Raw genomic sequence first — 27,715 nt, forward strand, 5'->3', positions numbered from 1 at the left:
CACTCCTTTTTTGATTTTTTTTTTGTTTTGACACTTTCTGTACTGGAATTTCAACTGTACTGTGCACAGTCAGGTAGTGTCGACTACAAAGGGTGAGTCTGTCACAAGACAAGCAGCTCCTAAAATGGAGTATATGAATGAGCAGATTAATGGGCTTCATTTAGATTTTTCCTCATGTCGACATCAGACTTTAATGACATTTTATTCATTTAGTCAAATTAGGCATTGGAAGAATCATAAAATCTTGACTTGGGAAGGTGACATATCAAACTACACACAGCACATGGAGGTAAAAGATGAACATATTTCTGAGATGCTTTCAGATTGTATCCGTATTAAATCTGGCCATGTGTGCGTTGTGATAATGTGTGAGCCCTTTAGCGCTGAGTAGCTTTGTGTTGTGTTGTTCCTCGCTTCAACAAACGCCTTTCATGACACGATGGCCAGCGCATAATGTCTTGTGAAATCATTTCCTGTTTTCTAAATTTGAGTTTTTAGTCGCCAAAGTTCAGCGTTTAATTAATCATCTCCGTCTTTCAGCTAAATGTCAGGCCATTTTAATGAACACAATCAAGTAAATTCAACAAATTATCATCATACACTTGCTGATGGCTCTAATTCAAGAACATGCTTTGTTAATTTATGAGCGTATTCTCTGTTTGCACAAATTATTAAATTATACTTGCAAAACAATGAAAGAAAGATACGAATCAGCCAAAACAAGGAAGCAGACTGATTCATGCTGACTTTGATTAATCAGAATGGGGGCATTAGATCTATTCAGTGAGGATGTAATGACATCTTGTGCTTACTGCCTCAAAATAAATATGATCTTCTCCTTTGATAGCATCTGCAGTAGCTGTATAACTCAAATCAAAACATGAGTAAACTGAATTTAGGTGGGTTCACCCCTCAACATCCCCGCTCATAGCTGCAACCACGACGGCAGTTTCAGCTTTTCCTCCACATAAAACCTCCCCTCATTAAAATGGTTTTCCGCAGGAACAGAAATGCTTGTTTTCTTTTTGACAGCTGAGCGTCTATGTGACTTTTAACTACGGCGATGAATGGATTTCACAGCTCCAACAGATACAGCACTATGTACACTATGGCAGTCTAGGGAGGCAATGATAATTGCCAAGGCTGCACCTGTTTGACTTTTCTTCACTTGGGGGAAATTATAATATAAACACACGAGGTCACAGTGTCAGACAGAAAACATGCATTGTACTCCTTTTTGGAATGAAAGGACAAAGGAAACTTCACAAATGAAACTGACTGCAAACTTTTCATTCATGTGGTAAAAAGAAAAACACGAAATCTGCAGTTCTGGCCCAGCAGTGAACATTACACACAATGGCAGATGTCCTACGCAGTCTGGAACATGAATGCAGCATGCGTGACGTTTCTGCAGGGCGTAACTGAAAAGTCATTTTGATGCCACTGTTCCTCCTTTTGGCAGCCACTTACAAGTGAGTCTGTTTGATTCTTTGTGTATTTCTGTATCTATGATTTGTGCCACACATACATGTGTCTACTAAGTGTGTGTGGGTCTAAGACGTGTGTTACTACCAACGTGTGTGTTTATGTACCTTATGTCCACATGCATGTTTGCTTGCTGGAATGAACTTTACACCCTCATTGTGGTGTTCAAATATCATCGTGTGTGACAAAGCACATGTAGCATGAAATAAGCATTAAAATAACCTATTGTACACATAGCACATACTGTATGTACAGCAGCTGTACAGAGAGAAATCTTTTTTGCATTTAAATTATGAGTGCTCAGATTTTGTTGATGCTGAGCAATTTCCCGTATCAGTGAGCCTCAGTAAATGTACACAAGAGGTGATTTCACAAGGCAAGCAGTTCGCCATTACGACCTTTTCAATGAGGAGCAAATAATAAGACCTGCAAAGATTCAAAAAATGGAAAAACACTGAATTATTTAAAGCAGTGTTGCATCTTGAGAAGCAGTTAAAAAGGTTTTTGAAGTTTTGTGGCAGAGGCTATTTGGTTTGTGCCATTCACAGGAACTACAAACATTCCCATCTCCATCTAAGCTGCTAGCTTAATTTGTGCAAAGGAAAATGAAAAACTGAAAATTTGATCCCCATGAACACAACGAGACCCACGTTATGAACGCGCCACAGGCAACGCGTGTTGCACGTCTGTGTCCATTTGTTGCTTGGTTCCTTTTATTGTCTCATTAGCATAAAAATGTGGTTAAGTGCTGACAAGCACACTTACCAGGAGTTCAGAGATACTCACGTCAAGGAAATGACTTTTTACAGAAAAGCTTCTGTCCTCAAAGAATGCAAGCAGCAACGAGGATTCTTCTGCAGAACTAACTATTGAACTCATACATGAATGCTGAATCTTTGTTAAATCAACAATATCAGAAACAGGACAGGGAGGAGGTTGGGTTTGTGATTGAAAGTGATTGTAAGCAGTCAGTAGGTGGTCAAAGAGCTGGACAAAGAGCCAACGATTATGAAGTATGAATGAAGCAGCTGACTGACTGACTGCAGCTGAAGTCAGATATAAATCAGGGAGTCTGTAAGGGATCGCAGTTTGAGGCTTTTATTTAACACTCACACAAGAAGAAAATCTCAAGCAAGTGATTGTGGGGATTGATTCCTTGATGGTCAGAAGGCTCAATAACCCAGAACGACGATAGGTTGCAATGGTTCAAGACCGGTCAGTATGGAGTGTGGACAGTTCACTTCCTGGTTTCTCTCTGAGTGAAAAAACTATTGTGTTCCGCCTCGAGTGATTAATCAAGTCTTCTTCTTTTGGTGTAACTTTTAGTAGTGCTTGTCAGCTGGAGAAACTTGTTGTTTTTGATTGTAATGGCTTTGTCATCATTATCACTCTCTAACTACACACTGAACCAACAGCTGGAAGCAACAAGTCCAGAACTGTTTACTGAGGAAGGTTGAGAAAAATTAAAAAGTGCTGCAAATTTGAACACGTTATTTGTCAGAATGAAATTCCTGGAATCCCCTGAACATCGGAGATGATTTTCCACAGCATCTGAAGGCTAATTTTCCTTTAAGGCCTTTGATTAAAGGCACCTTGTCAGCCCTGAATGGAAGTTCTTAAGTTCTTAACTCCACCTTCAGAGATGGCCATGGAGTCCAACCTGCAAACCTACAATCACAAACCTGCTTCTCTAACCCGTCGAGCTCCTGCTTTCAGAATTTTTGAACCAGACATTTTTTTCCCCTCCATAGAGGTTTTAATGGAAAACAACGGGGAGGATGGCACAGAGCTCCAATTAAGGTCTTTGAATTCTGCTAAATGGAACTGAGAGGGGGAATCGGTTATGTGAAATTAGCACTTAATGCTCACTACCCTGCTCGCTGTTCATAATGCGTATGAGAGTCGAACGGTTGGGCGATGCCTTTTAAAGTGTCAGAAAGGCTTTGTCATATGCAGGATCAAACCTCGCGTGGTTATAACCGAGCAGCCACACTGGGGGGGGGAACAAAGAAAGATATTAAAGATCAAATGGTTCTGCTGTAAATATCATAGAAGGTGAAGCTTAACAGCCAGAGGCGTTATTGTCGTTGTGTTTGATGATGCTGACAGACATAATAGAGTTCTACAAATGTTTAAAAAGCCTCAGTGGGGCCACGGGAGGAAATGGGAGAAAAACGAGGAAAGGGGGATAACCACTCACTAAAATATTCTGCGGAGAGCAAAATGCTTGAAAAACTGCTGCGGGAAAGCATCCGAGCTTCAGTACTGTCCACCAGGGAAAGCAAACAGACAGTTCACTGGCCTAATCTGAGACTTCCTGCTGCCTCAGCTCAGCTTCACTCTCCTTTCTGAGATCTTTCTCCTTCGCAGAGCACCAGCATAGTGGGGGGGGGGGGGGGAGAAATGAGTGTCGAGGTGAGAAGGTTAGGATGAGGTCCCTCCCTCCCTGCCTCAGAACTGAGATCTTACCTTGAAAAGGCATCGGCCTCCTTGATCAATCTTTCATCGCCGTCTCCCGGCAGCCGGCCTCCCACCCCACACACCCACTCCCTCCACCTCCTCTCCGGCTCCATCGCTCTTTGGCATTACAGACCTGGAGAAATGCCTGCTGCTTGGAATCGCTCAGATGCTGTGTTTACAGACCCACCTGCCATTTTGCTATCTGCCGCTCTCTATAATAGCATAGCAACAGATATCTGACCGCTGCTGCAACAATCAAAGAAAACCTGAAAAGCAAACACGGGAGGGCATGCATGCGTGCGCTGCGCAGCCCTCTGTATGTGCACATGTTTATATATCCTGAATACAAATCACAATGAGACTAAAAGCAGAGATCAGCTGCTGCAAGCCAGTGAGTTGTTCAACGGTGCTGACAGCCACTTTAATAGGATCTGTTGTTGGAAATAAGTTAATTAATCTTGTCTACGTTCTCTTAACTCTCTCTTTCTTCATCTCACGGCTGCTCTGTCTCTCGTTCACCCCCAGCGTAACCTTTTAATCCCTCTCACAGTCAACTCTCTCATTTCATCCCTGCGTCTCCGACGATGAACTCTCCCTCTGAGGGTCCCCCGTCTTCTATTTCTGTCTTTTCGCAGAGCATTAAGAAGGAGGGCCAGCAGGGATATTACAAGGGCCCCGGAGACAAGCAACACAGTGTGGCACTTACACGGCTTTATGCTTTTTTATTTTTATTTTTTTAGATCTCATGCATTCTTCATAGTTGCCCGCACAACACACCCAGCAAAACAAGTGATACAGCTTTTGTCGCTGTATCACTTGACTTATGACAGGAGTTTTTACGCCGTCTATTTTCAGACCGTGTGTCAACGAAGGATGTGCTTTCCATTTCACGACACAAGAGGTAATAAACACAGAAAGCCGCCGCTGTGTTCGCAAACATCACTGGATGTTAATGAAAGCCACTAAGCAAAGAGACGGACAAAACTGCTGCCAGCTACAGGTGGCATCTATTTGATGAAGTGTGCAGTGGGCAGAGGCAACTGAATCACACGCATGGTTTGTTATGAAGATGTGTCCAGTAGCGTTTATCAAAGAGACAACAAACAAAACGAGATATAGAGAGAAGCTCATGAATAAATATGAGCAACATATTGAATACTTTTGAGGAATAATCATGTTTTCCTTATTTTTCAGGCTCATTAAATGAAAAGACACACGTGTTGAGCAACATGCACTGGCCTTGCATTCATGTCAAATGGGAATCCTCCATTATTAATTAACGGTGTTGATCTTGCAAAGATTTCCCAGTGGGTCGGATACTGTACATCATCTCCTCTGGTAGATTTTTTTCAGCGTTTTGTCTGGTAAACATCACGGACAAAACTGATTCCATGAGGGGTAATTACAGCAACTGCTGGAAAACAAATCAGCGTAGCCAGCAGTGAAATGTACTGATTTAACAAACCAGGATATTAAAGCCAGCAGACCTGGATGCAATAAAGCGGTACTAGAGGACAGTGGGAGATTACAGGACTCAGACACAGTACCAGTTCATTGCTTTTACTGAGCAACGTCGACATAGACCATTACTTTAGGGTCATTACACAAAATGATTCAGATACAATCCAATATTCCAAATGAAACATACTGAGCACCTGCCTGGAAGTCAGCTTTTAAAATTCAAAAGGCGGATAAAAACAAACAGGGAGGAAATGCTGATTCGCTGATCTACTCTGATAACAACTGAGCTTTTGCTAACGGCCTCAGTAATGAATGCATCCACAGTTTGAGGGGGATGTTGGGCTTTCAGCCACTTGTCGGACAGCTGTGTAAAGCCCTGGTTTGTTAATACCTCTCCACCTTTGCACAGGTTTATGGCCACGGATCAGCAGTCTCAGTAACGAGGCTGACAGGGGCTTCTAACAAGTCAGGAGACAGGCAAACAGATGAACCTGGCAGCTCCTGTCTCAGAAGAGCGCGGCGAGGGAGGGAGGGTCGAGGATAAATGGGAATCATCCAGTCAAGCGTAGCTGAACATGCTAGCCAATCTCAATGGGCCCTAATGACCGGGCCGGGGATCAGTGTGACATGACTCTGGTCGGAGGATTTAGCAGGCAGAGAGCTCAAATTTCGGCAGTCCGGTTCAGGATACGTAGCAGTAGGGCAGCGGGGCTCACTGAGTCGGATGACTGGGTCAAGGCCTTCAAAAACATAAATGTCAGACACGAGCAAGAAAATTTTTCATCCGTGCACGTCTACCTGTACTCGCCACACGTGCACGGACACACACGGACACAGAAACCACAACGGTGAATTACATCAGACAGTCCATCTAAATACGTTCAGGGATTTTGCTATCACAGACTGGCAGGAAATGTAACTGATTCAGAGTGGATGAAAGCGTTTCCATTTGCTGTTTGAGTCAAGCAGCTGTTTCCTGCCGTCTGTCAAAATTTGTTTTCTGCTAAAAATTAGTTTTCTTTGGTGAAAAAAAAGCCTGTGCCTCAATTCGATTCTGGGCCAGAAAAGAACATAATCTCAGTGTACGTGGACTGTTGTCATCACTGAACCGGACTGGACAGTTAACACGGGCAGAGTCAGCCGCCGTGAGCCCACAGACAGTCGAGATCACTTCATTATGATACATTTATACCTACATCTTTAAAGGGAAATTTGTATTTTGTATTTTTTGACAGCTGCAGTTAGTTACTTTTTAAAGGAAAACATTACATTAAAAACACATAATGATAATCATAAAATACATCATCCTCGCTCTAACCAGCACATTTCCCCTCAACAGTGTGGGGCCACAGAGGTTTAAGCACCCAATAGAAAAAAAAGAAAAATAAAATCAATACAAATGTGTGTAACAGTACTTTGTTTTTTTCTTCTTTGCATCTCCATTTATCATCTCACAGCCTCTCGGATTTCTCTCGTGACCCTTCGGAGGGGCTAAACCACACTTTGGAAAGTGAAAATACAATCAAAACTATCTGAACCTCAACAAATTAAAACTACACTGTACTATGCTGCTTTTGCAATGATGCATTGATATTTCCTTAATGTACTGTTGCGTACCATAGTGCTAACATGGGGCCAACTACTTCTACTTTTGATATTTCTAAGTACACTTTGCTAATCATACCTCTGTACTTGATGTAAACTTTTAAATACAGGACTTTTACTACTAATGGAGTATTACTAAGTTGTTGAGCTGATTCATTTCTTTAACAGGGCTAAAATATATTTTATGATGACCATGTATCAATTGACAATGAGGATAGGAGTCAAAGAGAATTACCAGCTGAATCTACATCTCCCCTCGGCTTTAAAGAGCTTTTGTTTCAGCTCATTATTTAGCCGTCCAATCCCAACTTTACTGATCTGGTTCACCCTCATCGCTCTCAGCATCGATTTGAGCCACAGCTCCGAGAAAAAACCTCTACGAAACCATTGTACACTCCCTGCACAGGAGCAGACAGCACACTGACACAGTTAGCAGCTAGCAGGTGAACACAGTGGAGTCTTCAGCAGCTAAGGAGACAAATATTTCCCCCCGGAGACCCCAAGGTGGACAGGTGCCAGGTGGACAGAAACACGACTCCAAATGAACGATAATGTTCCTCTGCATCTGCTGAATGTGTAAATGCAGTTCATCATAACAGCCAGAAAGATGATGTGTCAATGCTGTGTTCACAATTGTTTCAACTGCCCCACACGGTCAGAAAAGGAAAAAGGATGTTAGAGAATAACTGAGTTTAAGTCATGAAACAGTAGAAACACTGGAGTCACCAGAACGACTTAACTGAATCGTTCACCTTCATGTTTTCTGGATAGAAAACATTGTTATCACAACAGTATGATGACGCTTTCTGCACCTTTAAGAAAACAATTACCACAAGAAGGCAGGAAAAGCTGATTAAAACATGAGGTAAACATATCTGCATCCACACACTCACATAACAGTGGGCACAGCTTGAATACAAACTCAAACCACACAATAAAGGTATTATTTTCTGCCACGCAATGATCAAATCCTGCAAGACTATCACCTTAAACAGAGACACAGACATCACAATGACTGAATGACTGCAAAAGCCCTAATCACAAGATGCAAATATCATCAAACTGTGAACAGTGGGAGGACGGATTTATCAGTTTGCTAATCAAGAGTACAGTGGAGAACTGCAAGAGTCAAGATGTGTGTTCACATATTTCCATATGCTTCCTTCCATCCTCAAGTGTAAGAGTCCTCCAGGGAGCCAAGGAAGGTAGTAAATATCCGCAGCATAGTCGTGTGGATTGCCATCTTTTTTTTTCGGTCCAAGTGTTGCATAACTCACAGTTTAAGAGCCAAGTTTGCAAATTGATAGTGGAAGAAATTGAACCAACATTATTGCTGTGCGTGAATACGTAATAATAAAAATGGGACCGGAGGGTGACAGTGCCCACAGATGCCAAGGATCTCATTCATTCTGGTTGTCACGACAAGCCACGCTACAGCCTCAATAAAAACCTTTGCTGCGCCTCATCATCCATCATGGCTCTGGCCCTGGCAGGTTCTTGGCTTGCTGTCTGAGGCCAGTCTCATAATGCATTTTGGGCTCTTAACCCCCCTTCGCTCAGGAGTGTACTACAACACAGCCCACAGAACAGTGTAGTGCTGGTACACTGTGTAAGTCCTTAAACGATATTGATGTGGGCTGAAACCTCATGAACCCCACGAAGGCCAGAGTACACTGAGGAGCATTCTTCTGTGGCTCAATGGCTTTCATCCAATCTAGTGGTTATCAAGATCGGATGGCGTCTTGTTCCAAGGTGTGTAACCCTGGGTTTGTTCAGGTTGCTGATCAGACAAGAGGTCACAGCAGCCGACAGGCCGGAGGGGGGGACGGGCTCTTTCACTTTATCTGCCGCCTCGCAGGATGAAGCAATGATAGCCAATCTGCTGCAGTGCCATCCCAGCTCTACTTCGCTTCCTCTCCTGTCTTTTAGGAAAACCGTGTCCATTACCTCACTCAGATACCATCAAGCAGTAACTGAGTAAGTCAAGTGGCTGTGACCTTAGAGGCTATGTACTCATAATCCTTCATCTCCATGACAGCAGCCCTATTAAGGAGCAGGAAAAAAAAGCCTCATAAAAGCTCCAGAGCTTTGATAGTGTTTGAAGCCAAGAAAACCCCAAAAGCTGTGTTTCATGTTGCTACTCCAGTGCTGGTGAAAATTTAATACCTGACCATCTGGAGGATAGATGATGCGGTGGATTATCAAATAATTGAAATCTGCGAAAGGTCACCGGTGTGATGGTGAGTGACCTTAAATCAATGGCAGTGGGTCGGGTAACTCTTCAGTAGCAAGGCCTGGAGCCATGGAGGCCGAGGATCAAGGATCAGACGGAGGGGGGGGAAGGACAGAGTTAAAAGCAGCAAATTAAACCTGAAGATAAGTCGTGCAGCCACCGAGGGGATGAATGCGAGGCAGTGGTCCTCTAGAAAAGACTTGCAATATTTTCCCTCACTCTTTCTTTGGTTTTCTTCCTCTCCTCTCTTCTCCTCATCTCTCAGTTCCTTCTTCGTTTGATCTCGCCACGGCCCAAAGTCACCAGGCAGACGGGGTTTATATCTTATATTCACTGTTCCACATGAGGGAGCGTGTCTTTAAGAAAAAAAATCTTTAAAAAAAACAGTCTTCTCAAAATAAATGAGCCTCTCTGAAGGCGATGATGAGGGCCGCGCCGACAATCGCCATCGCAACAGGCATCAGTAACTCGATTTGAAGAAAATATCCAAGTGTGTGTGTGTGTGTCCTTTTGTGGTTCGAGGTGGCGATGGTGTATTACTGCGGTCTGTCTTTCTTTTACTTCAATTCCAAAGGCCCAATCGGATTAAGCCAGGTGTAGGAGTTGACTGTCCTCCTCCACACCAGTATTTGCTTTTGTTGTTTCTCCCTTTTGTCATCTCCACGCCGCTTACAAGTGCTACTAAAAAAGAAAACGGCTTGGCAGGCTGCAATGCCACAATGATCTGTAATGGATAACACCAGGGGGAAATATTTTCAATTTTCAAAAGAGATGAAAATCAGTTTAGCAGTGGATGCCAGTGTTAATTGGCTGGAGAAGCTGCTACGGTACAAAGATCTGCGTGAGCGTTATCAATATTTTTGAGTAACCCTCCGAGGAATGAGCACTCTGTGGTTTCAAGTGGCCAGCTTCTAAATGAACCGGTAGACCTATTCAATGAGCATATAAAGAAAAATCAATACCTCTGTTAACAGAAGGGCTGGAGTCAATATATTGCCACTGTCATCATCTTTAAAACACAGACTTTCACTGTGATTGACTGGCACACCAACATACACCCACTAACTAATTGGAATTTACTCAGAGTGAAGACAAAGAGAGGCAGCTCTCTTTGTCACTGACAGGATGCCATGAGGCCTGGGGAAATTGAATTCGCATCGAGAGGGATTTAATTAGACCACTTTGTACCTTTCATTGCTGCTGAATCCTATTTACATTCATTCTCGTGTCACTAAGCTTCCTTACCTTGGTTTTATTGAGTCGACTAATCTTCAAGCTTCAGTCCCCTTTTTAAAATAATAAGCACGCAAGGTGTTCAGAACAAGGAGATCGGGTTTCATCGATTTAATCGCTCAGTTTTGAAGTTTTATTTAATCCTTGTACATGTATAGTACATGGATCATACAGAAAACAGCAGGCTGGTTGACCGCACGGTGAACACAAAACCTTACGTTAGAAAGTCGCAAACAAACAACAAAAGTCAAACTTGTGTCCATTCCTGTGTCCACAAGACACAAATCTGTGATCCCACCAGCGAAATGCAAACGTGTACCAGATGAAATAGGAAAGAAAAGCGACTAATTCGATATTACATTGTGAGCAGTATGTCAATCACTAAAATCCCCTTTGAAATAAATCTAAAAAAAAACTGTATTTAGATGTGCCGGGAAAAAAAAGAGCTTGAAGGCAGGATTTATCAGCTTAGCTAAAGGGAGATGATCCACTGAGCAGCGATAGGAAGGGGTTGCCCCGTCTTATTCTGAGCTTAACTGGAGACCCGAAAAAAGCTGTGCACGATATTCACATGGACTCCATCCCAAGGCCTGCAGGACATAAATGTATTGATAGCTTTAAAACACCCATCTAGCACGATAAAATTAATATTAAACCTGCTCTCACCCATTTCCCTTACTGCTGTCGTCAGGTTTTTCTTCTCGCTAATTATTAAAGCTCCAATGTGCTTTTTCTTTAGGCTTGAGGTTGTAAGTTTGTTGCCCTCCTGCCACTCAGCTGATTCAGTTTGTGTCTCTGCCTTGTCATAACACACTCACCGAAATCTTTATTCTTTAAAAGTTAAGGGAAGGTTATGCAAAGCAGCAGGAGAAAAGTGGGCTAAAATAGACCCCTTGTATTGAAGAACCCACAAAGAATTCACCAAATCTGCAGCCCTCCCAGGGTCCAGTTTTGCAGAAAAATGGCTGTCACAAACAGCACCTGCCCAGCACCAAGCAACAGAAAGACAAAGACGAGCCAGTGGACAAAGTGGAGCATTTAGCCCTGACAGAACTGGATATTTTTCTCTTCAAGAATTGACGCAAACCAAACCTAAGCTAACAAGAGAGTGAATCTTATTTAGGTATTAATCCTGCCAACAAAATCAACTGTTTCTGCAGCCGGTGCAGCCCACTGATTAATGAACACTAAACAAATCAGATGTGGGGTTGATTTATATGTCTGGAACGAGGCTACCATCACTTCTGTTGCTAAAAGCTGAACATGGTGATCATCACCGTGCTCTTTGTTGGCAACGTCCAAAAGATAACCAAAGTGCCAGAGTTAAAAGGCGCATTTCCCCCATTTTCTAACTTGGTTTTCACATTGTCTTATATTGATAGCATCAATGCTTCAGCACAGAACAGAACAGAATTCTTCCCATTAAGTTATAATAGGTTTATGTCATTACTAATAGTTATAAATGCATTAACGTTGTGAGAACTTTTTCACCCGTCTGACTGACAAACGGCTTTAAAAACTCTCCGCGACACTTAGCATGAATCACCACTATGATTCAACGAGCTGAATCCCAAATGATGAAGCCGCACCCCACACTTAACTTAACTACAACCCAAAAGTGAGTTGATTTAAACTGGTGAGTATCAAGCTGCCATTAGCAGTGTGAGCAACAGAATTTTAACTTTGCTAAATGAATGATTTCTGCCACAACTCATGCGAAGTTGATGATTTTCTCCCCCCACAGATGTTTGTAAATATCACTACCAGCAACCTAACAATGTGGGGAGGAATGGGACGTTTTGTTTGTAGCATCTCCTTCCGTATGGTTTAAAATGTGCTGAAACATCCGTGAAAGGCTGTTTTGAGCACGATGCTGTCGTTTGGTTCAGTAGACACAAGATCACAGAAAAATACAAACTGGTACTGAAGAACATATGGTACTTGTTTAATGTAATATTAATACCAAAAAATGACATTACTGTAGCATAGTGGTTAAATCAGACTTTGTGTGATAAATATTCTGGGAAACGAGACAAGACACAAACTGCCCTCTCATTACTGCCAATAAACAGTTTTTTTTTGCCTCATGCATCTTTATGAAATCTTGAACACCTTCCAGTTTTGGATGCTTCCTTTCCCTTCTGCATGTTTTTCCCGTTTGCTTGGGTGATGACGTGGAACATGCAAGACAAAAAGATAAAATCTGCTGCACGGCCCACACCAGACTACAGAGTGGAAACCATGTAAGAGTGTTGAGCCGCACACTCTTTCATTAGCCCTCATAAATGTTATCTGGCACAAATCTGAGACAGGCTGGGTGGATGGCGTGCTGTGATTTGGCCCGTTCTGCACATCCCCATCCTCCTCCTCCACCTCCCGTTGGCTTAGTCAGTTGACAGCCTGGCACTGAACCTGATTCCTGAGTCCCGATTTCACACTTTTCCTCTATTTCTATCTCAACAGGCTGAGCGGAAAGGCACAGCAGAAACTGCAGCTCTGATTAGAAACCAATTAGCTCCCCAGATCCCGGGGTCCCTGCAGAAGAAGCTGCAAGATGTCATCTTGATTCTGCTCCTGCTCCGGACGAGATCTTTGCTTCCTCCTCGCCTCCTGCTGGTCTGCTCTCATTTGCTCAGACTTCTCAGGGAAAAGTAAGAAGGCAAGTGGAGGAGCTACTACTTTAATATGACCTAACCTAAATATGAGCTGTGGCAGACAGAGATGGATAAGCCTTGGCCCCAGTTTGTGTCTCTCATGTAATCATCCTTTTTTATATTTCTGGCTTTTGAAGTGATGATCTTTGGGTCAATGAAACATTTTTCAATAAAATAAACAGAAACTCAGAGAAAAGCTAGAGTTTGTTTAAAAAAATGATATTTTGAACACGTTTATAACCCTCAAGGAAAACCCAACAGCTCCAATAACAATGTGTCTGGTGCACAGTAAAACATGTTTTAACCTGTTTTATGAGGTGATTCTGAGCCCAAGCAAAAATATCTGCTCACAGTGGATTAAGGTGCAGGTGTCATCAGACATTTTGAGTTGATGAGTGGTTCTGTCTCGTCAAAGTCTGCAGTGAAGAAGCCGAGGAAAGCTTGCGTCATTATGAATTCATGTCCTCCATGCCAGCAAAGCAAGTAAAACGGGGCTTACTAGACATGTTTAAGGTGACCAGCTTTAGCAGATGCACCAACTCGCTAGAAACAGATAAAACTGATTCATTCTCCATCATAAACTCCCCTCTGTCACCAAAAAAACCTGATACCCACTGTTCAAGCATTCAGGCCAGTAGAAAAGTGGTCTTCAGAGCAGATTTCCCGTTGGTCATGAGATGACCCAAATAAAGACGGCCAACATGACAGCTACATGTGTGTCCCAATTCCAACCCACGCCAAGCAGCAGAGTGCCTTCACCGGAAAAGTCAGACAATTAAGTACAGTATAGACTCACTACAGTCAGCGTACGGGAGGGAAAAAAAGATTATTTTTTGAGTGTGCTGTTGATGTACACTATTGTCCTACAATGCAACACAGAAACATAAAAGGAGTGAAGGAGACGCTCACAGCTGCAAAATACTCATTATGTGGGGTGGTGAAACATCGCCACAACAGAACAGAAAAATAACCCTTTTTTGCCTTCGCATTTTGTCCTGATAGTGCAAAAAAGTAAAGCGTGTTGATTTCTTGTATGTAAACTTAAAATTAGCATGCATTATGTAACTGGAACACACCTTGTAAGATGGGTAGAAAATGTACCTCTCCATACATCTGAGGGCATATCTCCTAGCAACAGGCAGCCAAGTCCTGAGAGATTTACAAACGTTTCTCTATAAGCGCAAGAAATTTGGCTGGAATATGAGCGTGCAGCTGTGTGTGTGTGTGTGTGTGTGCGTGTGTGTGTGTGTGTGTGTGTGTGTGTGTGCGCGCGCATATGACTAATGCATGGGATCATGCAAATGGAAGCCGAGGCGTTCTGATTATCAGCAAAGATTTCACGTCAGTTTCATCTATGAGAGATGAGAATGTGATTGTCACCCCCTGTGCCTCTCTCGATAAAATGGTGTAGTAATAAGGGCCTTTATTGTATGTGACTGCATAATGGCTTGCACCAGTCACAATGAGGCACTGAAAGTTCCTGATACTTAAAGCCACACTGACAGACACACTTACAGGCTTTAAGTTCTGTGAGCACTTGATGAAGGGCCTTGAAGCCTTGCTAGCTTGTTTCATTACCACTTGTCACTCTCTCTGCCAAGACAACCCTATGCTACCTTCCCCCCCCCCCCACTCACAAAACTTTTTCTTCTGATTAATTGCAGCCTTTTAGGCTTTCTCACAATCAGCCTGGGCCATTTTGCTGCCTTTTCATTACAAAGTTAAACGTCTGGCTTTGGAATACAGTGGCAGTAAATGCCATATCCTTTCAGCACAGCAAGGGCAGGGTAATTGTCTCTGTGGCATAATCATCCTTCAACAAAAGCCAGTGGAAATGACAGGGTTTTAACATAATAAGGAGCACTGTCACTTTGGTTTCTCCCCACAAAATCCGCCCTACCAGCGTCAGTACTACAGTTTGATTTCCTCTATTTCAGGGAATGTTTATCTCCATCTTAGAGCCTCCATTTTGCTCTTTTCTCTGCTCCCGATGGCCTGTAATTGCTTCCATCTGTTCTTTATACATACAGTGTTACCCTGGCTGAGATAGCACAGAGAAGTGAGAAAGTCAGCAAGGCAGCAAAGAACAATCGCCTATAAAAGTCAGCTAGTCACCACTGAAACGCACCCGCAGCTTTCTGACTTTGTTTCAGCTCTTTTGTTGAGTCACAACAGTCAGGAAGGCGATGTTTCTAAAAACTGTTTGCTGCCAAAGAGTTATCTCAGAGAGGAGACAGTTGACAAATTAAATCAATAAATCAATCAGACAAGATGGATCGAACGTCAAAAATGATATCTGAAAATGCGAAAAAGCCCGCGTAGACGACGGAGTGAGCCATCTCTACGATCCGTACTTTTGGGACATGGCGCAACAAGTGCTGCATAAATAACAATCAGGGAAGCGAAAATGAAATCTGAAGGGGCAGCACACTAAATATGAGGCTCCGAACTCCGAACACCGGGGATCTAAAGAGCAACTCAGCTCTGGTGAGGCGCTCTACAGAGGATTCCTATCTCCTTCTCTGTTAGATGCCCAACGACAGCTCCGGCATCATGGAAAAATAAATCCCCCCTCTCGCTGTCACACACAGCTTATTCACATTCACATCGTCCTCCTCCTCTTCCTGCTATGTTTGCTCCTGTAATTCTCTAACACTATTCTCCCGCTTCTCTCTGTCAGACGAACTTGAAGGCACAGAGAAGTATCCACTATAAGAGAAATCAAGAATCTGTGCAACCCTGCATGGTGAGAGAGGAGTATGAATTATACATGTGTCGTTGGGGGGTGGGGGTGGGCTTCAGATTTGTCAGAATAAATGCATAAAGCGTATACTTGCAAAAAACCCATAATATTATCTGTCACAATTCAAGGTTACCAAACATGCAAGGAGCAAATTATTCATTCTCATACAAAGCACAGTGATGAGGCTGAATAACTGCTGAGAGCGACAGAAGGAGTTTGGTTTGGATACACGGGAGGCCTTTCTGCGTGTGCGGGATTGTTAATTAAGAAGCTGTTTGTGTGGAGCGAAATATTCATCATATGATCTGTAGAGTGTCTGTCACTCTGCGCTGCACTATCTGTCCTGCGAAAATCTGAAATGCATGTGATTACATCTCCCCCGCCACACTCTGGACTTTTACTGTACTGTAAAGACATAATAATTAATACTCTCCCACCGATGCAGACTGAAATTACTGTGTGGATTCATATTAACAGAAAAAGACCACATAAAACAACTGCTAGCTTTACTAGTTTTAGCCTATTTTAGCTTATTATTTTGGTTTAAGAACACATTCACTGTAAAGTTCAGTCAGCGTGCGACCTGATCCACTTAAAACTGAGGGCAGCACTGGCACGAGGACTGGGGTGAATCCCTACCATGAACAGTGTTGGTCCACCACCATCAGAGTCAAGCTCAGAGTCTTCGGTCCAGACCAACCATCCGGCATTCACATTCAAAAATAAGTCAAGGAAAACGTGGACAAACTAAGTAAAAAAATGACAACACATGCGGTGTTAAGAGCATCCAAAACTATACCTTTCTTCTAAAGATGAGATCATTCTACTGAAGTGAATGATGAAGCCAAAGACTACTTAAAAAATCCATTCAACTGGACGGGAAAATTAATCAGTAAATAATTACTAAGTGAGGAATGGTAATCAGCAGTCAGCTTACTCTCAGCGCTTTAGTCTCAACACTGTAATTACTTTTGGGTAACTTTGCTCTCGAGCCCTCAAGAATGAAATCAAAATGGCTCTTTAGTTCCAATCAGCGATTTGAAAAACGTTATCAGCAGCCAAATCATGATTAGCTATGTATAAAATAACTGATGGGGTATAAACAGATGAATAACAATCATATGACAATATAATTTTTTTTTGGAAATTTACATTAACATGTGAAAATAGTCAATCACTTGTGAAAATGACCAGTTCACATGCGATGTTACTTTATTTTCACATGCTGTTTGAAAAAAGCCAGCCGCGCGTTAATGTACGTAATTCACATGTCAAAATGTAAATTTCTCATGTGAAAAGGCAAACTTTAAATGTAAGGGATGACTCTTGAGGTAAAGCTGATCACATCCAATAATTTCACATTCAAACTGAAACGTTTCCTCCCTGAACGCTCCTTCTCACAATTCAATAAGTGATTATTCAGTTGTAGAATCTGCAATGTGATCATCCTCTTCTTTTATCCCCCCACTGAATGTTACTGATGACAGCCTCCATTTTGAGACAGATTGCACATAATGAGCTGTTTTCCCACAACAGGCTGATATAAAATCAGCAGTGGATGCCCTTTTCAGCCTGCTGGGCCTCTTTACAGGACATGAAACTTGCTCCCCCACCCTGATGAATCTGATCTAAAGCCACACCGGTTTGCGTTTGTGAAGGGACCCCCGCAGCTTAATGCATCCTCAAATTGTTCACACTTTCCATCCGCGACTGCTTCCCCTACAAGGAACCAATCACCACTAACTCACGCTGGGAAAGATATACATACCACCTTCAAGTACTGAGCCGTTCATGTTTATGATTATTACTTCTTGCCAGCCAATTACTGTTGTGTATGTAACAGTATTCACCATATGTAAAACAGTACAAACCGTCCAGCCAGGTCACAAATGGCGATGTAGGCTGTGCTCATTTACTGCCTACCTCTTAAAAATGAATAATATGCAGATGAACCCAGTCAACTAATTACAGTAATGATTGCAAAATGTTCAGAGCCATGCGGGCAGATAATCACTGAAGCATCACAAGACTGAGCAGCAAATATGCTAATTTAAATCTGAAGTAAATAGAGACTTGTTTTCCCCCTTTTTTTATTATTATTATTATTTTTTTAAGTTTACATACAACAACATGTTAACAACAACACAGTAACCTTGGATACATCTATTGACTACAGCTCACTTCATCAGAAAGATGAATATTACTGCAGCTTCAGACACCGCAGGCTCTTTTAAAGCCTTGTTGGGCCTGGCAAGTTTTAGAGAAGCATCTTTTCACCTGCAGATAGCTGCATGCAAGCACACAACAGCAAATAGGTCCTTTTAAACTGAAAGGTCCACACACACACAGGAAGGTAGGATGTCAAGTCCTCAAAAGTATAACAAAGCCAGTCTGCACACACAAATTTCTCCCAATGTTAAGTGTCCTCAAGGACACTTTGATGGGTGCCGCCTTCAACTGCTCCATGAAAACTCCAATTTCAGTCATAAATATGACTTCTCACACATTTGAGTGCTTTTAATTGGACATAATAACAAAATGCAACCCATTAATCAAAGCAAGGTTTTTTTTATGGTGTTTGATGTTCACTTAAAATTCAAGTGGGGCTACACTACTTTACATGGCGAATTAGACACGACAGAAAGCGCATCACAAAAATAAAAATAACACTTAAAGCAATACACAGCCACAAATATTTACACTAAAGGCCAAACATACAATAATAAATCACGAGTCTTACATGGACTGATTTGGTATACGTCCTGTCTCGTGCCTGCGCCTCACATCTCGGCAACTCAGATTTAGTAACAAATTCCTAACTTTTCATTTGTACTTAGCGCTTCCTCCACCCAAGAATCAGTCAGGTGCACTCAAATCCCTACGTTTCTGACAGCACTTTAAGATGCATTTGCTCCTCCCACTTTGATCCCCCCCCCCCCGTGGATTCAAACCAACCACCTTCCTCTTCCCCTCTCTAACCTTCAGGCTAAAGCTGCTGCAGTTCCTTTGATCCCCCCTTCGCTCTGCGTCTGCCTCACTGTGTGGCTGATGGACGGCATCGTGAGGCCCTGGGTGAGAGAGTCTCTGCCATTTTGACACATCTATTTGACAAGGTGGGAATATCTGCAGAGAAAAGGCCAAGACTGACTGCCCCCCCACCGCCTCCTCCTCTCACCCTGCCTTCACTTACCCACCTGGCTCATGTCTTCAGTGACAGCACAGTGTGGTGACACACGTTTTCACATGTGACGCGAAGAGTAAGAGAAGACGGGGGACACGGTCGCATAATTCTCTTTGGGGGAACCGTGGTGGACGGGACAGATGCTGCAGATGTGTGTGTGTGTGTGTGTGTTCAGGGTTCAAGGTGATGGAACATCTTGTCTGGGAGCCCCAAAATTTCCAGTGTTCTCCCAGCATGCAAGGCTGCTTTCAGAGTGCCTCGTGAGTGGCTGAAATCACAGCTGCAGCAAAAGAGAAATGGAGTCTGAGACGTCGAGCTGTCATCACTGACGCTATGAACCTCGCAAAAACAAATCCCTCCATCCGCACGTCCTGTTTCCAGCCCGCGTTTGCTCTGCAGGAAGTTTTCTCTCTCTCTCTCCATAGTGGGGGAATTTTGCAGAAGAAAAAAGTCAAGAGTTTGTACCACAGATGAATTTTAAATTAGACCAGCAAAAAACAGTGCTGACATTAGAAATGACTGGCACCAGCTGGCACCATGAGAGGTGTGCAGGTAACATGAGTGATAGACTCAGGAAGAGAAAACCCGCGTGTGTGTTTACGTGTGTGCGCGCGCGCGGTGTGGGTGGTCGTCGCCCATGAAGCCAGCGTTTGATTTGATCCCGCACACCACTTTGTTTGGGCACTTTTATGCCTCTTACGCGCAAAACACACGCACAGATGCACGCGCACACGTACACACGCGACAACTCCGCTCCTCCTCCTCCAGCACGCACATACAGACAACACAATTCACCTGCAAAGGCAGGTGCACACCGCACGAGCGCGTGCACACGTTTAACCACATAGGCTGGAACACACACACACACACACGTCTGCATTGGCATTTTCGCAGTCAAACCGGGGACCAGCAGCGGCGGCGGCGGCGGCGGTGGTTTCGTTAGGCTGTCTGCCCCCCATTTCGTAATCTAGTCTCGCATCATTTCAATGTGCGGGCAGTGAAAACGGGACTGTAGCCTGCTGGGTAACACAAAAAGGATTGTAGGAGGCTGAGAAAAGACATGTGAGCATCTTGACAGTGGAGAAAATCCGGCGAGTCCCGCAGCTTCATTACTGTCAGTCACCCCTCAGATCATATTTTGCGGTCTTTCTGTGTGGTCCTTTTAAAATAAAGGACAGAATCCCCGCTCCGTCCGGGACCCTGTGGTCCATCTGTGCACGTTAACACGACCGGCTGACACCGCAGGAAAAAGAAATATCTCATCATGCAACTTTGACCAAAAGCAAGCAGACAGGGACTCGTTAGTGAACACTTGCACTAATGATCGCGAAGCTCAGGCTGAACACAGACCCAACACGAGCTGCAGCGCCCATCCGCAGAGCAACGCATTCGTTTTGCACAAGTTCAACTACGCTGAATTACATTCAAAGTGTCGTTCAACTTACCGATGAGAGCCAGCTGCAGTAAGTACAGTCCGAGGAAGTCCATAATGGAGTGCGACATTAATTCAAACGGATGCAATCCCGGGCGAGTGATGATGAGGAGGAATAAAAGCCCTCTGTTTGTTGAAACTGGCACCGAAATCAAGACCGAAAGAATCAGCTATTTCTCAAGTGATGACTGGCCACTTACACTGACGCCGGAATCCACAGCACTGCATGAAAAGGCAGGAGCGGAGCAGAGCATCATTTTTTAACAGTCAAACTTTTGTCATGGAGGGAAAAAAATGGGTTACAGCTGCGCCAAATCAACCGCTGGTTCCAAATCAAGGCAACACCGAGGGGTGGAGGAAAAGCAGTTCGTTCCTTAGGAGGAATAAACGTGAGGCGTACTGAACATCCCTGGCCGTCTCATCCGCCCGTCCTGAGCGGCTCCTCTTCCTCTCCTCTTCTCCTCCACCTGCGCACCGTCTGGAAACTGCGGATGAATCACAGGGGCGCGTTGCTTTGCGCACTCCGACCTGCGAGTCTCACAGTCCCTGTGATCCTCTGCTCCCAGGCGGGTCGGCTGCTGATGCCCAGCCCAGCTCGTTTAAAAATCCAATCTTGGCCCAAGTTGAAATAGGACAAGTTAAATCGATAGCCTATTTCATACTGCCATAAAATGGAAACAATAAACCTGCGTAAAATGGTGCATAGTGTGTATGGGTGGGTAGACCGTATCCACACTTCATCCACATCTACTCCTAAAGTAGGTTATCCACACACACACACACACACACACTAAAGAAAGGGGGGGGGGGGAAGAAAAACTACCAGAGTCAACTTGCATGGGAATCAATGATTTGGAGGCAGTTGAGAAAATATTTAGGAGGTCCAGCAGCAGCAGCAGCAGCAGCAGCAGAGGACGAGCAGACAGTGGAAACAGAGCCAGGCTGACTCACGGTGTCTCTGCCTCTTGATGGTAAAAACCAGGAGACCATCTTGCAGCCAGCGTGGTGCTGTTTGAAGCTACCTGCTGTCAAATGTATTCATGCTGGTCTCCTTTCAAAACAGAAGAAAGAATAATCTATTCTGATCCGGGTTTGGGGGACAGTGGGCCTGATTCGTGCTCCAAGACAAGCATTACTGTTATTATTTTGAGACACAGTCTACTTTTTATCTAAGAAATTTATTTGCCATTTTCACCCAGAATAATTAAGCTTGTAGAAGCAGCACTCCATAAATTATAGAAATATTTAAATTTCTTCATACTGACAGCTGTTAGGGGCACTTTTTTTAAAGCCTAAATTATTTTCAAGCCATTAAACTCTGGATGAGAAATTAATTTTTGAGAGGCTTCTCTGTCGGGAGTTGTTCTACCTCTTCAAGCTTAATTTTGGAAGTTTTCCACCATCTCTGGGATGCTTTAATCCAAAACCTCATTTGTGCAGCACGTAAAAAGCCTGGCACTCACAGAAACGTAGGAAGGATCATACTGTGTTTCTGAAGCATAAGCCACACAACCTTAGACACTTACAAACCTCACGCTCGGCGCTTTGTTCTGAGGGGAGTGGGCCGTCCACTCCTCTCAGGATTTGCTTACTGTATCCTGACACAGTAGGAAGCTTTAGAGGAAAGACTCTGCAGAAGAACAGACGTTTCTGGGAGGATTTCTTCTTCAAGGACAGTAACGTGTAGCTTAAACACAACTGCAACTTCTCTTCACGGTTTCTTCTCTGCACTTCCTCCAGTGTCCTTCACACTTTCATTAAATTTGTGAACAAAACAAAGACCGGGACGTTAAGGCGGGGGACCGCGGTTTGTTTCCTGTTTCATACCAACAGTCAATGCTGCTTTTAAAGCCCCCAAACATCAACCAGTTTCCTTACTTTAACCAAATCAGATGGTGCTGACAGATGATGATGGTGGAGCAACACGGGTCACTTTGGAAGGCAAAGACACGCGATCGGTTTCAGATTTTATCAGAAAGACTTTGCAGGTCACTGTGGCAGCATACGTTGATTTATGTGGCCCTCTGTTTGGGGCTACAACTACAGTTTATTTGAACTAAAACTTCCAAAGATATTTGTTTGAAACCTCATTCCCTGGACCCACACACATCCTATACTGTGAAATTTGCGAGCAACTTTTCTTTTCCATTATCTGACTGTATCTGTATGGATCTGAGTTTTTACTGTCAATTTAATTGTGCTATAAAAAAGCATCCAGAAGAACAATTACCAGACATCCCATAACAGTGTCATGTGATGCCAGCAAGCTGCATACAGCATGTTCACACGCTTACCGTGGACCTGAAGACAAGAGAGTAAAGAGATCAGTGAGTTTTCTCAGCACGCCGTGTTCTCCCGCTGCAGCTTAGCTGGAATTCATTATTAAAATTTCAACTCCTATGAATAGAAACGCAATCATACCTAACAAGTGAATTTCATTTGGGCTCTCAGAATGAGCGAGTGCCCAAAGATGTAAGTAAGATGTCCTTACTTTGGGATGGGAAGCATTTGTCTGTCACTGCCTCATTTTGCGTTGAAACGAGTGTATTCGTAACAAGTGCAGATTTTACAAGAGAGAAAATGTTTTTTTGCCGTTACACCGGAGGGGGAAGTAAAGTCTGGGCTTTGGATTTGCACCCTGGCAGCAGACCAGCAGCACATCCTGTGTGCCGCTCCACAGCAGCTGGTGGTTAACTGCCTTGCTTAAGGGCAAACTGGCTGCAGCTGCTGCTGGGGGGGGGGTGGATCAGCCCCCCCAGTCCAATTCAGGTCTCCCAGACAGGTTTGTCCACAAGCCTGAGAAAGCACAGGCCAACCTGAACCCCCTCCCAGCACCTCTGAGTTACAGTGTGTGCCAGTAAAATGGCATATTGATTCTTATATGGCACACTGATTCTTTGAATCAAACATGCCCCTGCCTGTTTGGGATCAAATCCTTCCAGAGATTTTTCTCCTGCTTCCCCGCCTCCCCTCCCACACTGCGTCCCTCCCAGTGACTCGAAAAGCTGCCTTTGCCCTAAAATCTTTGCAATATTCATGCCATAAACCGGGAGAGGATGTGGAACAGGTTCCTTCTGGGTCAGTCATGAAACAGTATGAAACTCCTACCATAGATTGATTAAGAGGTGCTAATGCATTCAAATGAATGCTGAGTGGATGTTTCTTTTTCTTTTCTTCCTGCGTCTGCCTGCTGAGACACATGGCGAGAGAAATTAGAGGGGGAGGCAGCGAAGAACAGAGCGAGGAGAAAGAATAAAAACTGACCAGCAGTACAGCTGAATCAGACGCTGGAGCAGCTTTCAAGGCCGCGACACATAAAGACTCGGCCGGGTATGAAGATACAGTTACATGATAATATTACAAGGCTAACTGCAGCACAACACTCTGCTCTGTGTTGTCTCGCACCGGCCTTCCTTCACATTTGTCTCGTCTTGGCCACTGTTGGACGACCATGCAAAGTATTTATGTTTTTTCTTATTTACACACATTTTGCATTTTTCTTTTGTTTTCTGTCCATCCTTTTCTATCAGTACAATTAGAAATCATACTATGTTATTCATAGCATCTGCCCAGTTACGCAACAGCCTGTTAGACTGCATATCAAGTCTCATGTTTTACCACTAAGACGTTTCAGTGCATTTAATCAACTTTAATCCTTACTTTCGGTCGTGTCTGTTGTTGCTGTGCGTATGACATCATGATCTCAACAGGCCACAATATTGTAGTAATCACAATGAGAGTTTTTTGTTTTTCTAAATCATAATAAAAATGACTGCATTATTGTGAATAACGAAACATGGCGCACTAGTGAAAAGCAAAGTATGCTTTTTTTGTATCTCAGTGTGGTATTTGGGTGAGTTCAGAACACTTTACACATCTTTCCCCCGCGGCAAAATTATGGCCGAAACAGAAGCCTGCGGCGCGGCGGCTGAAGGTCTGGACTGATGGCACTTTTCCTGGCCGCCACACTGATTTTGTCCCATTTGCAAATTCTGTCCCTGCTGTGGGCAATATTACCAAGCCATGATGCTACAAAACATTCCCCGTGTATGATAGCCGTTAAAGGCTGGCGACGCTTCGCTTGTGAGCAGCGATATGAGATCTGAGTAGAATGAGACTCAGCATGTCTCATTTGATGTCCAAGCTTAGCTTTTTAGGTGCGAGAGCCTCAGCAGGCAGAATTCTGTGCAGAGTGTAAGCAATGTGTACTGAAAATGTTTCCTGACTGTTAATGACTGTTTGCCACACTGCATGTTGAACCTTTCCGCATCTTGTAAAAATATTCATATATTCGAGAGATGGAAGCGACATTCGTTTAAGTCATATCCTCAGGTACAGTTCAGAAGTACCGGTACCTGTACCTGAGTGGGCGGCACCTGTTCCACACCTCCAGCTGGAAGTTGCTCAACATCTTCCCACATTTATACTCTTCATATGTTGTTGCAATCTGTCCAAGTGTCACTCTGTTTCTGTGTTATGTAATTTTACTTTCATTACTGTGTAAAGTCAACATCTGTGCCAGTCTGTACGGGAAGAGGACTCCCTCCTAAGGTGCCTTCGTTAAAGTTTTTTACGTGGGTGTTTATCTAAACTTAAGGAGAATCATGTTGGTGATTTTGGACAAATAAAACTTTTGGTCAACATAAAGAAGAGCTCATAAGCTCTGAAATATATATATATATATGTATTGTTCCATCATGCTTTTTATTTGCAGTATTTTCAAGTTGATCCCAGTATTTCTAGAATAAATATATTTAAATATGACTCCTTTTAGGCAAATAAATGATTCAGTATTTCTCCACCTGAATTTACCTCCCGGCAGTGTAGAGAGGACTCTGACAGCATTATTCAGCAGTTAACTGAGTACATACAACATGAAAAATCTATAACCAAAATAATGAGGAGGATGGGGCGTGATGTGAAACCACTGGAAGGACTCCTGACCCCAGTAAACTCCCAGTGACGGCAGTGGTCACGGTTGGAGCAGACAGAAAATCAGGGCGATGCATGGCGCTCCGACTGGTGAAGCAGCCTGCGAGGGCGCAGCTGCACTCTGCATTGAAAATGATGGCCTTGCTGTGTGCAGTGTTGCATTGGGTTTGGCGTGAAAGCAGGGTTGGGTTTAGCACCAGCTGTACGACTCCAACATTAAAATCCTCCATGAGAGTAAACGAGTCCGGGACTTTGCACTCTCAAAGGGGCCGCTCTTCATAATGAACACTTTTCAAACATTCAAGGGAATTTTATTGCCTTTGCCCGTGATGAAGCGTTTCACATTTTCCTTTATTTCAGCACTGCTCTCTCGCTTGGATGGCGTGTAACCTCCCGACTGCCGGCTACAACAGCGACGACAACCGGCAACGTATTTGTGCTTCAGCAATGCAGCGCAGAGCATTTCATCAAAGCACCAACTTGTCACTAGCCTTTCCAACAACAGCGAGAACCCTTTGAAAGTGAAGCTGAATATGAGAAGTCTTCCCTGCAGTGCTACCAGTGTGCTGCGGCATCACTTTCTGCTCTCACTGCAGACTCGAGCTGTAACCAGAAACTGGCAGCGGGAATAAAAAAGAGGCAGAAGTTGGGCTGTCAGACGAGGCTGTAGCGTGTGCAGGCTTTTCAAGGCAGGCCTGTGGTGTAATTATAATCATATCTGGCCATCGCAGTGGGCAGGTGATGAGACGGATGTGTTCCACAAAGGAGTGCGAGGCATAAAAGCTAAAAGACCCAGACGCCCTTGGCAATTCGGGGCTGTTTTCATGATGTGTTTGCAGCGGCATTTTTCAGATGCACAGCAAGGATGCGTGGAAATGGATAAATCAATGAGGCCATCTGGGGAGAGGAAATCAAGATGAGAAATGGTTTAATGCTGACGTTCACTCTACAGTAGCCTCACGGACCTAATTATTCTAGTCATTACTGAGATCCAAAAGAGAGAGAGAAAAGGGGGAGGGGGGGCTTGTTATTTTCATGACACAAATCAAATGATTTTAAGGAACTTAAAGGTCATGCACCATTTGTCAAAGCGTATCTGCGTTTTTGTCACAACTTAAAGAGCAAACACTGAACATTTTTGTACTGTGCGACAGTTCAGGGTTTGAAATATGAACCGACCAAAGAATTTTAAAGAACAAAAACTGGGAAGTTAAATAACTGACTTCTCGTGCAGAAGATAAACCTGCCGAATGCACTGAAGTGAAGTTCAGACTGCCATCGAGTGAAGCACAACCGCCTTGCACTTGTTAACTGCGTCATGTCTAAATTAAAGCCCCCTCGTTGCCATGAGTGCTACTGAACATCATCATTGTCATTGTCTGCCCTCTCCAGCTGAGTCAGTTGTCATCTCACACACACAGACACACACACAGCAGCCTGATCTCCTTTTCTCACAATGATAAATTAGTATACGTACAATCACAAATAATCAAAACTGATTCAGAAAAATGATTGATTCTGTCATTTCAAGCATGACCTGAGATGTTACGAAGGTGATCAAACATGGAGGAAGCAGAATTTTCCTTTATGGCGTTTAATGACAGGCTGTGAGGTTGTGCGTGAGGGAAATACACAAGAATCACGGAGAACAGTCGGGTTATGTATGAACTGTATTTCTGCTATTAACTGAACAGCATCTGATCGGCCGTGAAGAGAGCAGAGATGGGAACTGATGAGATTTTATTGATACCAACGGCCTTATCAATCCTTCGTGTCAGTTCTTTATGATTCTGTGTGGAAAGGCCTGCACAGGTTTTCACACAGTCTTAATATTATGTTTATTATCTCCCTACAGATTATGCAAATGAAATACTAAGATGATTAGAAAATAATATCAACTCACAATTTTGATCCTTACTTTCTCGAACGTCAAGTGCAGTGACACTCGCTAAGCCTCATCTGTGCAGCCGACCTCAAAGGGTTTTGCTGATGTGTGAGTGGAGATAACTGAAGCCACAGCTCGATCTATCAGAACACGATTCTGATTGATCGAACAATCAGGAACCAGTTCCAACTGAATCTGGCTCTCAATTCCCATCTCGTGAAGAGAGGACAGCAAACCTGAGGAACAAAAATAATCACGCTGTTTAACACTTCATGTAGACAATAATCATGACTGAATGAGGCTTATGACTCATTCAGTTAAATGCGAGTCCTTTACATCAGAACAAAATTTCCACGTCTCCACATTATCAGCCTGTTTAGCTGAACCAAACAGCCTATTTAGACTCTCACC

General features: G+C 43.5%; 1 protein-coding gene across 3 annotated transcripts in view; it reads right to left on the bottom strand.

Moving 5' to 3' along the window:
• The window catches only part of gfra4a (GDNF family receptor alpha 4a), a 116,640-nt gene extending 89,238 nt beyond the window's left edge, over positions 1-27,402 (bottom strand). Inside the window, exon 1 of one of the 3 annotated variants that reach the window (XM_046413087.1) lies at positions 27,338-27,402. Coding sequence is in view for 1 of the 3 variants with exons in the window: in XM_046413085.1 (XP_046269041.1) it covers positions 20,501-20,558 (58 nt within the window). In the remaining 2 variants the exon portion in view is untranslated. Of the gene's footprint in view, positions 1-20,500; positions 21,197-27,322 lie in introns of those variants that run through there. The other 2 variants (XM_046413086.1, XM_046413085.1) reach the window with 2 other exon arrangements.
• Between the last annotated feature and the right edge of the window lie 313 nt (positions 27,403-27,715).

This window comes from Scatophagus argus, chromosome 15 (assembly GCF_020382885.2).
Source record: "Scatophagus argus isolate fScaArg1 chromosome 15, fScaArg1.pri, whole genome shotgun sequence".
Lineage (NCBI taxonomy): Eukaryota > Metazoa > Chordata > Actinopteri > Scatophagidae > Scatophagus > Scatophagus argus.